This window comes from Fukomys damarensis, unplaced genomic scaffold, assembly GCF_012274545.1.
Source record: "Fukomys damarensis isolate Sample0158 unplaced genomic scaffold, DMR_v1.0_HiC HiC_scaffold_39, whole genome shotgun sequence".
Classification (NCBI taxonomy): Eukaryota; Metazoa; Chordata; class Mammalia; order Rodentia; family Bathyergidae; genus Fukomys; species Fukomys damarensis.
The window spans coordinates 43,984,218-43,996,932 of record NW_022900951.1 but is presented as its reverse complement, the minus strand read 5'-3'; the positions used below and the strand labels follow the sequence as shown (position 1 = coordinate 43,996,932).

At 38.0% G+C, this 12,715-nt stretch overlaps 1 protein-coding gene across 1 annotated transcript in view; it reads left to right on the top strand.

Annotated features, from left to right (window-relative positions):
* Dgkk (diacylglycerol kinase kappa) overlaps positions 1 to 12,715 on the top strand; it is a 134,282-nt gene that overhangs the window by 88,733 nt on the left and 32,834 nt on the right. The window contains exons 9-12 of the mRNA XM_010606296.1: positions 2,808 to 2,991; positions 3,689 to 3,797; positions 4,559 to 4,698; positions 5,665 to 5,746. Of these exons, the coding sequence (XP_010604598.1) occupies positions 2,808 to 2,991; positions 3,689 to 3,797; positions 4,559 to 4,698; positions 5,665 to 5,746 (515 nt within the window). The remainder of the gene's footprint in view (positions 1 to 2,807; positions 2,992 to 3,688; positions 3,798 to 4,558; positions 4,699 to 5,664; positions 5,747 to 12,715) is intronic.

The window sequence follows — 12,715 nt, the reverse complement described above, 5'->3', positions numbered from 1 at the left end:
GCCAAACCAAGTCTGTATTACCCTGTTCTAGTACAATTTATGTACTTGAGGGTAAAGGCCAAACTTTGCACTTACTCCCTTTACATTTCATCTATTGACTTTGACTCATACAGTCGAGGTCATTTTCTAATATTGATTGTCACCTAGTAGTTCTTCCTCCAGCTTTGAGTCCTTCAAAGTTCACAAGCCAGGCTTCTGTGTTTCTATCTGAACTAAGTAAAATTGTGAGATAGGACAGGATCCTCCTTTAGGATTAACATCAGCCTTCTCAAAGGCCAACCTGTAGGTCTGGTTGGTTACCTGGTTAGGAACTCAAAGGTATCACTGCACTCCAACAGACAGTGATCCCTATTTTTGCCACTCATTCTGAAGATTCTCGTGACCAATGTAGCCTTGCTCAAATTTAGATGCGTATTGCCTCTGGGGGAAATGGCAGATAGGGCTGTCGCTGTATTCTCCTGAGACTGCTGGCACTGCTTCCTGAGTCTTGTCATCTGTGCCAAAATGAGTTTTGAAACTGAAGTTCAGGTTGCCTTAATTACAGAATTTTCTCTTTATGTGCAGTTTCTATACCCATTTTATTTTATTTTATTAATCATTGCAACATGCTACTAATATATATGGAGAGATGAATCCCCAGAGAAGTTAAGATGTTTGCTCTAGGTTAGTAAATAAACCTGAAGGGCAAAAAGCTGTAGGACACAGCTGCATCCTCTTGTAGAAGCATACCACAGAAGGCAGCCTGTGCTCCAAGCTGCCAAATGAATTTTGAAAGCATTTTGGCTAAACTCTCATAGCTATTTAACTTATACATAGCATTAGCACAAGTCCCTTTTTCTTATTTCTTAATTTAATTCTCGACTGGTTAATATAATCACATAGTACAATTTCTTTTTAAAAAATGCACACATACTATTTAGAAAAAAATCTTGCTTCCATCCTCCGTCTGATCCTCTCCTTCTCCTGCAACCCTCTCCGTTTTCATTCTTTTGGTTGAGAGGGGAGCAAGAACATTAAACAATACTACTTTATATATGTTATGGTCCGACCCTAAGGATTCACTGAGTAGTCTCAACTTAATGTCAATTTATCTGACCTCATCTTCCTCCACTCTCTCCGCCACTCTTCTACAACAGTTGTACTAGTGAAGAGACTGGGGTGTTTGAAGACCCTTCTCCGGGTTCTACTCCTTGCCCAAAAAACTGTTTCCCCAGATATCTGCATTGCTCATTCCCTCACTTCACAAATCTCATCTTGCATGTAATCTTCCCGGAGAAGTATCCTTCAAGACTTGTCTAAATAACAATCTCCTTCTCTTTGCCTGGCTTAATTGTTCTTCGCAACACATGATTTTAGACGTATTCATCACGGTCTATCTTCCTTTACCAAAATATGAGTTCCACAGGAGCAAAGACTTTTCCTATTTTGTCTACCACTGTATTTTCCCAGAACCTAAATAAAGACAGGCACAGCCAGGCATGGTCGTACATGCCTAAAATCCCAGCTATTCCGGAGGCTGAGGCAGGAAGAACACGAGCCTGGGAATCTTAGCAAAACTGTGGGTCAAAATTTTAAAAGCCTGGGGATATAGTCAGTCAGCACTCCCGGGATTCAATTCCCAGTACATATATACATACAAACATGCATACATACATGACAAGCACAGAGAATGTCCTCAATACATACTTGTTGAATGAATGAATGAATGAATGAGTATGTTGGAACTACCATCATGTCAAAATATTATCCTTTGTTAAAAAATGCTGTCAGAGGTAGTACATTTGTCAAGTAATTACTTCCAAGCTATACTACTTCAAGCTCCCCCCGCCAGTGAGTGGGAATTGGCTCATAGAGAAAAACCTGCCTTAGTTTTTCCATGCCAAATAGTGAGACTTCTTTTCACCCATATTACAATAAATCTCAACCCATCCATCCCACTCAGGAGTGAGCCACGTGTTTTTTTTTTTCCTGCGCATTAACTTTTGCTAAGGCATCCCTGGCAAGCCACAAGCTCAGAGGATTGGATGCTTGCTATTTGTCTAGCATCCCTCTCCTAGGGGGCCTTTGCCATGGCCTGTCTTCCTGCCATCAGGCTTCTGGACTCAGCCTGAGCTGGCAGTCTATGGCTATTTAGGCTGTCATAACCCAGTTATTCATCGATAATGTCAATGTTGGGGATTATTAAAAACTTCTCTCTTATTCAGACATAGCCTTGTTTCCCCCTGGAAACTGAACTAATATGGATAGCTCTAGTACAATATTAAAGAAATGATTAAAGATCTTTGTTTCACTCTACAGTGAAATATTGACTTTTGTCCCTCCTTTCCTGACCTGGTCTCTTCTGACAAAGAACTGAGCTAGCCCAGGCAGAGAAATGACTAATAGGGATACTCGTCTCCTCCTGGGCTCTCAATCCTCTCTTTCCTTAGTTTCTTCACAGAGTTTTACTAATCCTTGATTGTGTCACCAATTTCCTTATCCCTTGTATTCCAACATACTCCCCTGTGTGTGTGTGTGTGTGTGTGTGTGTGTGTGTGTAGCCTCAGCTTGAGGACAGGGTCTATAACTAGTATTGAGTATGATGTTTAGTATGTAATAGTTGCTCAGAAAGTATTGTTTGCTAGCTAGAAAAAGACTTTTAAGTCCCTTTGGGTGATGTCAGGACTTTGCTTCTGCCCCTTAATCTCAGAAGACTGGGCCTGATACTCAGAATGTTCTTATAAAATGTGATGCTGCCTCATATTTTGTTTTCATCTTAATGACCTTCTTCCTCTTCCTCTTCTTCTTTTTCTTTCTGTGTGTATTAGGCCAATTAGTAGTGTCTTCAGACTTCTGGAACCTCGACTGGTCATCTGCCTGTTCATGTCCCTTGCTCATCTTCATCAACTCCAAAAGCGGCGATCATCAAGGGATCGTATTCCTCCGAAAATTCAAAGAATACCTCAACCCATCTCAAGTGTTTGACCTATCGAAGGGTGGACCTGAAGCAGGGTAAGCATAGTGTGAGATATAGCTGGGTATATAGAAGCAGCTCTTCCCTCCATATGGTCTTAACTAGGAATGGCTTCTGAAATCAGTCCTTGTACCTGGGCAGTAAAGATCTATTTATTTCTCAAGCCAGGACACAAACACATAACTCCAGAGCATTTGATTTGACTGGTTGGAAGACTTTTAGCCCTCTTCCAGAAATCCCTTAGCTTATATCCTGCTCTCAAATTTACCTCATCTTTTTTCTGGTTGGAAGAAGTAAAGTCATATGCTCTGACCTCAGAGGAAGAAGCCTATCAATATAACTGTCGCTCATTCTTTTTCCTGGAAATTCCTTCACTACTATAAGCCTGTTTTATCTGGGGACCAGCTGGCTGCTCAGTTCTGGTTCCTATGAATCCCTGGCTACGAGAATGCTAAGCATTCTTCCTGGGCCCCAGCAAATGGATTTGACTGGGATTATTATGACTTCTAGAGTAAGGTTGAGCACAAGAGTGTGAGTTGAGCCAAGACCTTATCTCTGGGATCACCTGTAGGAAATTGCCTATGGTTCTAGGTACGATAGAGATAGAAGGTAAGGGAGAAAAGGCAGGTAGCCTGTTATCAGGATGCTAAATCAGCAGTCATCGGGTCCTGAAACACTGTAAGAGTTATATAATCCAGTTGTTCATGTAATGATGTTACCTCTTCTTCCTTCCAGGCTGCACATGTTCAAGAACTTTGCTCGTTTTCGTGTTCTGGTTTGCGGTGGGGATGGCAGTGTGAGCTGGGTCCTGTCCCTGATTGATGCCTTCGGATTACATGAGAGGGTAAGGCTCTGGCTGACTCAGTTTAGATATTGATAGAAAGAGTAAGGGTGTGGAGCTGTTTGTCCCATGAAGCCCCAAGTCTTCATTCTCCCTGCCTATGAAATACATGTTTCCCATAGTTTTGATAGCTAACCTGACCAATCTAAGCCTGCTCATGCAGACCATTTTCTGATCATTTATCTGTATGAAGGACAAATGAAGTAGTTGACTCATAGAATGTGTAGTGCCCATTCTCCAGGCTTCAAAGTGAAGGGATGAAGGGGGAGAAAGCAAGGAGTTTTTTTGAAGAGCCCATACACAGCATATAGCCTCCAATTCCCTTCCCCTCCTGACGCTACTGATTTTCCTACTGAGTCTCAAGAGTGGCAAAATCTTTCCTCTACCTATCTCTCACCTGTAGGCAGCCCTTGCTCTCCTAACTCCAATAGCTTTATCTTCTGAAGCACTACAGCTACTGGGTCCAGCCCCAATAGAAGTTTGTAGTTATAGTTCTCTTTTGTAAATATAACTATAACGTTTGGTACATTCTAGCAACTTTCCTAAGTAAGTTTTCCATTGCTGAGAGTGGAGTCTAACTCTTTAGGGAAAGTTTCACTCCACTTCAAACATCCTCCTATTTACACTTCCTAGAATATGAAATTTCTTACAACAACTGGCTTTAAGACGATAATTCTTCCCAAAGAGCAACTTCTGTGTTCTTTCATGGATAGCGCTTAGTAGAAGCACTGTCTGAAACAGGTGTCTCCTTTTTGTTCTTGCAGTGTCAGCTGGCAGTCATCCCACTTGGAACTGGAAATGATCTGGCCCGTGTCCTGGGTTGGGGTGCATCCTGGAACAAAAACAAATCACTGCTGGACATCCTCTACAGAGTAGAGCGGGCAAGCATGAAAATTCTAGACAGGTGAGTCACCAAAAAGCCAAATTCTCTTTCTTGCCTCTTCAGGCCCCATACCAATCATTCTCAGTTACCTCATCTCAGTCAGAAATCCTCAACCTCTCCCTCAGAGCCCCATTTCTTTTCTGGTTTCAGTGCACGGCAGTTTGTAGACCACGGTCTTTTGGAAAACCAATGGTCTGCCACCTTCATATATCACTAAAGTTCTTCTTCAAACCTAAAAGATTCTGTAGCAGGGGCCCCATGGAAAAACGTCAAGGATTCTGTGAACTTCTTTCAAATTGCATAGTCATTCATCTATGTCAGCAGATATTTTTTTTGGTAAGGAGTCTATGATGTCATCAGAGTCTCAAGAAACTTTTAATAAGGAGGAAGTTCAACCCCAGCTGGCTTAGATTATCTCTGCTGTGTAGAAGAGAGAGTATTGCTATTCTATCTCCTGAAGGGAAAAGGAAAATACTTGCTATGCCTGAGTATTTGATTCTTGATGCTCCATAAATATAAGTATTGGACACCACCCTGGTGTGTATGTTTTACAAAAGTATTGCAGATGATCTTGTTGTTTTGTTGGTTTGTTTTTTTTTTGAGATAGGGTCTCACTATGTAGTTGAGACTGACCTGGAACTCATTATGTAGCCCAGGCTGGTCTTGAACTCACAGCGAACCTCCTGCCTCAGCCTCCCAAGTGCTGGGATTAAAGTTGTGTAATCCACATCCAGCATCTTGATGTTACCTCTGATCAAGAAGTGCCGCTCTCTGGCAACTTTAGGCACTTTAGAAAAGTCATGAAGCACAGTCCCTTCTTGTAGAATACCTTGAGATCAGGTGGCCAAAGATTGCTTCAGTATCCCTGTATTCCATTTGGCTCCAATACATAAACTTTTTGACTTCTTTCTTGATCTGTGAAGCATTCATTCCAGCTTGTAATAAAGCAGAACCCTAAATATATGTTTGTTTTGAACCACATTTCAGATGGAGTGTGATGATCCGCGAGACTCCAAAACAACCTCCGTTGCTAAAAGGACAGGTGGAAATGGACATACCACGATTTGAGGTAACTACTTACCAGCTGAAATTCCAACATCTATATTGCAGTAAATGAAATAGTCAGCAAAGCCCAGAGAGAAACTTTTGAATTTCCATGGGCTTGATAAAATGAGATTATTGAGAATTAGGGACATGGCAGACAGCAGCTATTTATAAATAACAGCTTAGTTGTTAGCAGTATAATTCATTCAGCCATTTTCTTATTCATGCATTCAAAATATTTATAAGGTAGCTACTATATGTGACATACTATTCTAGAATCTGTATATGCTAGTATGTAACGAAGAATGATATGATCTATGTTGCCGTGAAAATCATAGTCTACCTGGAGAGATAGCAAAAGTAGTTGTAATAAAGTACTATGAGTGTCCGTATATAAGGAAGTAGAAGAATGCACAGCAAGTATAGATTAGTCTGGAAGAAGTCAGGGAAAGCTTCTCAGGAAAAATGCCATTTCAGAAGAGACCTGAAGACCAGAGAGAGTCAATCAGAAGAACAAGAAAAAGAGGCCTATTCCAGGCGCGTGGAAAAACATGCATTATTCTGAAGGCAAGAGAGGACATAGAATATTCAAAAATGGGGTATTGGGACCAGGGGAGGGAGCATGCAAAAAGGGAGACTAAAGCTGAGGCTAATGAAGTAAGCAGGGGCCAGGCCAAGAAGATCTGGTACACTGTAGTAGAAAGCTTAGAATTTAATCCTAAGAACAGTGAGAATTCTAGAAGTTTTATGCTTATTTCCAAACATACAAGGAAGTTAAAATGATGGTAGATTCTGCCATTACTATTTCACTTCAGGCTGGGGATTTAGCTCAGTGGTGCCACCACTGCCTGCAAAGCACAAGATCCCGAGTTTGATCCCCAGTACAAAAAAAAAAAAAAAAAAAAAAAAAAAAAATCACTTTACTTGCTTTATCACATATCCAGCCATCTATCCATTCTGATATCTAGCAGAAGGGATCTAAGCAGAGAAATTGCATAATGTGTGGAGAAATAATTGAAGGATCAAAGGCAAAGAAAAAGGCTAGATGCTAAACGTGTCTAGGCAAGAGATTTGAACTGCTAAAGTAGTAACAGAACAAGAAGTGGACATATTTGAGACATACTGGAATAATAGAATTAGCACGACTTGCTAGATTTTTAAATGTAGAAAATGACAGAAAGGAGTAGAAGTTATAATTAAGAAAACCAAGAGCCAGACTACCTAGAATTGAATCCAACCTCTGCAATTAACTAATTCCTACCTGCTTTAATTTTATCCTGTGTAAAATGTGATTAATGATACTCATGTCTTAGGATGGTTACTGGGATTATATGAAAAATGATATACACATATATCTTGGAGAGAGCCTGGCACCTAGTCACTAATATATAAGTTGATTCTGTCATTATTACTAATATTATGCTTTCAGAGGTGACACTCTGAGCCAGGTGTGATGGTGCATACCCGTAATCCTGGCACTTTAGAGATGAGGCAGAAGGATTGTCAAGAGTAGGAGGTCAGCCTGAGCTGCATACTTACTGAGCTACAATGAGTTCAAGGTCAACCTAAACTACGTAGCAATACCCTGTCTCAAAAAAGTCAATCACTCAGTCAATCAATAAATAAAATAAAGAGGTGACACCTTTGCAATGGCAAGATGTGAATTCAAATTCCAGCTCTAATATTTACTAGCTATGTAATATGAGATTATTTATTTATCTAAAAGATGGAGCAAATAGTATCTTCTTCATATGAGTTTTAAATGATTAATTTCAATAAGAGAAAATATAAAACAATGCTCATTTTAGAATAACTTCAGATCCAAGATTGTCTCTGAGGACATCAACAAGACCTCTTTTTATTCTCCATCATCTAATTTTTATTTTGCTCTTTAAATCATTTATACTTTGGCCTTCTCATATAAGAGAAACCATGCAATTTAACCTTCTGTGTCTGATTTGTGTCACTTAACATTATAGTCTAAAGGTGCATCAATTTTCCTAAAAATAACTCACATTTATCTTTATTTACCCATTCATCTGTAAATGGGCATACAGGCTGTTTCCAAGATTTAGCTATTATGAATTGTGCTGTTATATGGGTACGCATGCATCACTACAATATGATATCTTTAACTTTAGGCAAAGTATCCAGAAGGGGTATGACAGAATCAAATGGAATTTCAATTATTCATTTTGGGGGGAATCTTCATACTGATTTTCATAGTGGTTTTACTACTTTACCTTCCCACCAGGAATGTAGAAGGGTTTCTTTTTCCCAAAAAATATTGCCAGCATTTGAGGGGTTTTTTTGTTTGTTTTTTGTTTTTGGGTTTTTTTTTTTGAGGGGGGCTACTGGGAAGCTGTTTGAATTCTTTGTGATACCCATTATTTCTGGAATGAGAGGGGTGATAGAATTGTTTTCACTTGCATTTCTCTAATGGACAGAGATGATGAACATTGTTTTCATGTAGCTATTGGCCATTTGTCTTTCTTCCTTTGGAAAGTGTCTATTAATTTCTATAGCCCATTGTTTTAAAAGTTTTTTATTAGTACATGATTACAATTGATGCAGTTTACAATCATCTTGAGAGTGGTTAAATGTACATGTTACAGCTTGTTTCTTGTTTCTTCTTATCTCCTACACTTCCCATCCACTTCTCCACCAATTCCCCATCCCTTTTTTCATACTTTTTGATATTATCTGTCTTAGCTCACGTAATGGCATATAGGTTTATATAATTTGGGTTGATAGATCCATGTACATGGCACATCTTTATTCTTCTCATTTCCCCTTCCCCTCCTCCTCACCCCTCATCTTTGTTCTTTGGACCACTTCCCTATTTGAAAGAGATCCATTCTCTTGCTCCTTTTTACCCATCCTATGTCATGTTCTTTGTACTATGCCTCATTCAGATGAAAGATAACATATGACATGTAAGCTTCTGTGTCTGATGTATTTCACTCAACATTATATTTTTGAGGTGCATCCATTTTCCCACAAATGTCTCAATTTTATCATTCTTTATGGCTGAGTAGTATTCCATTATGTACATACCACATTTCGTTTATCCAGTCATCTGTTGATGGATATACAAGCTGCTTCCAGGATTTATCTATTACAAATTGTGCTACTATGAACATTGGTGTGTATGTGTTGTTTTATTTCCTAATGATTGCCAGTCTTTCCAGAGTGAGGCAGGATCTTAGCATTGCTTTAATTTGCATTTCTCTAATGGCCAGAGATGTTGAATATTTTTTATATACCTGTTGACCATTTGTATTTCTTCCTCTGTGAAATGTCTCTTCATTTCTCTTGATCTTTTCTTGACTGGATCTTTAATTTTAGGCGGTTTAATTTTTTCTTTTTTTCTTTTTTTTTTTCTTAGTTTTGTATATTCTAGATATTGGTCCTCTGAGGAGTAGCTTGCAAAACCTTTTTCCAATTTTGAAGGTTGTTTCTTCACTTTAATGATTGATTCCTTTGCTGTACAGAAGCTTTTTAGTCTGATATAATCCCATTTCTTGATTCTTACTGCTACTTCTTGGGCACTTGAGGCTCTGTTTAGAAAATCCTTTCCTACATCTATGTCTGCTATTTTATCTTCCAATGGTTTGAATGTTTCTGTTGTAATATTTAGTTTTCTGATCTATTTTTATTTTAATTTAATATATGGTGAGAGATTAGGGTCCAGTTTCAATCTTCTGCAAACAGATAACCAGTTTTTCCAACACTACTTATTGAATAGGCTTTCTTCTAACATATGCTTTTTGCCCTTTTGTCAAAGATCAGATATTTGAATATGGCTGGGGAGGTTTCTGTATCCTTGATGCTGTTCTATTGATCCATGTAGCTGTTTTTGTTCCAGGACCTTGCTTTGTATTATAGCTTGAAGTCAGTTATTAGTGCTATGGTGCTTGCTTTGCTCTTATTGCCCAGAATTACTTTTGCAATTCTAGGTCTCTTCTAGTTCCATATGAATTTTAGAATTATTTTCTCTAATCTGTAAAGTATATTGTTGGAGTATTGATTGGGACTGCTTTGAAAATGCATAACAGTTTTGCAAGCATGGCCATTTTAACACTATTGATTCTGCCTGCAGGGACATCTTTCCATTTTCTGATGTGCTCTTCAACCTCCTTCTTCAGGGTACTGTAGTTTTCTTTGTAGAGATCTTTCACATCCTTGGTTAGGTTAATTCCTAGATATTTCATTTTTTGTGAATGGTTTTGTTTTCAGAATTTCTTTCTCATCCTGTTCATTGTTGGTGTACACAAATGCTAAAGATTTTTGCATATTGATCTTGTATCCTGATACTGAAGTTGTTTATTACTTCTACGAGCTTTTTGATGGAATTCTTTGGGTCTCCTATGTAGAGTATCAGGTCATCTGCAAATAATGACAATTTGAGTTTTACCTTTCCTCTATGTATCCATTTTATTTCTTTCTCTTGACTAATTGCTATAGCTAGTGTTTCAAGTACTATGTTGAATAGAGGCAGTGATAGTGGACATCCTTGTCTTATTCCTGATTTTAGGGGTAATGCTTATAGATTTCCCCCATTTAGCCATTTAGTATGATGCTGGCTATTGCTTTGTTATAAATAGCCTTTACCATATTCATATGTGATCCTTGTATACCTGTTATCTTCATGTTTTTTATTATCTTGAAAGGGTGTTAGATTTTTGTAGAAAGCCTTTTGTGTGTCTATTGATCATGTGTTTTTGACCTTGCTACTATTTATGTGATGTTCTGTATTTATTGGCTTATGTATGTTGATCCATCCTTGCATCTCTGGGATGAAACCTATTTGATTATGAAGTATCTTCTTTTTGATAATGTGCTGCTTTCTATTTGTTAGTATCTTGTTGAGGATTTTTGCATCTATGTTTGTTAATAAGATTGATCTAGAGTTCTCTTTTTCAGTTGAATCTTTTTTCAGTTTGACAATTAGGGTGATACTGGCTTCCATAAATGAATTTGGGAGCACTCCATCCCTTTCAGTTTCTTTGAAGAGTTTTAAGAGTATTGGTGATAGAACATCCTTAAAGGTTTTGTAGAAATCAGCAGTGTATCTATGAGGTCTTGGGCTTTTGTTACTTAGTAGGTTCTTTATGACACAGTCATAATGCATTGCTTGTTATTGGATTGTTAAGCATAGTTATGCATTCTTGGGTTAGTTTTGGTAGTTTATATATGTCTATGAATCTGTCCATTTCTTGAAAATTTGGTAATTTATTGGAATATAATTTTTGAAGTACTTACTATCTTGTAGATTTTTTATGTTTGGGAAATTTCTTTCATAATTTCTGTAACATATTAGTGAATGCTTCTATGCTATCTTCTTTTTCTCTAAGTCTGATTAATCTTAATTTTCTGTTGTCATCTGGTAGCTGCTGGACAGGCTTCTCTTGTTCTCTTATTTTCTTTTTACCCTCTTTGAGTTCTTTATTGTAATTCAGTATTTTGTCCTCAATATAAGACAGTCTATCTTCACATTGGTTATTTCTCCAATGTATAAATTCTGTACTGTTTTTTACTTATGTCTGGCATCTTTTTGACAGTTCCATATCCTTGTTGAACTGTTCAAAGCTTGAACTGTTTTGGTTAGCTCATCCAATTTTTTACCATAGGCATATTCACCATGGAGTGTAATTGCTGTGAACTTTTAGTTCATTTTTCTCTTTGAACTCATCTATTTTCTTTATCCATTCTAAGAACTTTTCATAAACATCTGCTACTTGGTATTTGTTTTTTTCTCCCTTTTTTTGGACCCAGACTTTGCCAGGAAATTTGAGGGAATTAAATTATATATGGTGCCCTCTTTTTTCTTCTCTCTTTTTTAGAGGGGTGGGTTGCTGCAGGTTGGAGAATAAAGACATGAAGGGAGTTTGTGGCTTATATTGAGATTTTTAGTAGGATGTGGCCTCCCTGTGAATAATTTTCAGCTTTGTATGTCCAGTGCTATTAGGTACTCCTTCGATTATTTACTTTAATTGTTTTCATCTCTGTCCCTATGTTGGGCCAGAAGAAATGCTTCTATTTATTACAGCATCCACAGAGTCAATACTATAATACTTTTATGATAGTCCTTTAAATTATTATTACCTGCTTTATCTATCCTCTATGCACACTGTCATACTTTATTATTTGTGGTTGTTTTGCTGTGCAGCACGTGAGGTGGAGTGGGGAGAATAGGAAGTTGTTCTGAGTAGTGTTAGGCATTAAAGGGGAGATTTGAAGGGGAGAATAGTGGTAGATGAGAAGAAAAGATTGATGTGGGTTCTGGTTTTGGGGGGAGTACTTTTCGTTGAAAGTTTAGCATTGAGAGTTTTCAGAGGCTATCTTGCGGGGCCAAGGGGGAAACATGAGTGAAAAGAGGTTCCCTTTCTGGTTAAGAAATGCTATGAGGTTATCAGAACTTGCTTATAGGGAGGGTAGTATGAGAGATAAGATATAGAGGAGCCAAAGGCCTAGAATGAGGAGGATCGAGGGATTATATTTGTGAGGATAGGAGAGACTGTGAGGGAGTGAAGTATCTTGGATTTAAGAAGTTGGGAGGATGGGCAGCCCTGGTTTTGCTGTTTGTTTTGTCAGTTAGGAAAATGTTGATTTTTTTAATAAAAAAAAAGAAATTGGGAGAAGTTTGTGTGTTTGGCAAAAGAATAAAGCAGGGGTATGGGGAAAAAAACAAGAGCCAAGATATATTATGTAAAGGTACAAGATCCCAATGATAAATGTAACTGTATTATTTGCCTTAAATGTACCAATAAACTTAATGGGAAAAAAAGAAATATATTAATAGTATTGTCTCTGGGGTTTGGGGAGGGAAAACTAGATAAAGACCTGAGGCATGGGGGAGAACCTAGACAAATATGAATTACAAATATATAACAAGAAGAACCATTTTTGTTCAGATGACTGCAGAACCTGGAAAAGCTGTTGCTGCTATTGATGCATAACATACTGCTATTATTAGTCTTTTTATATAAAT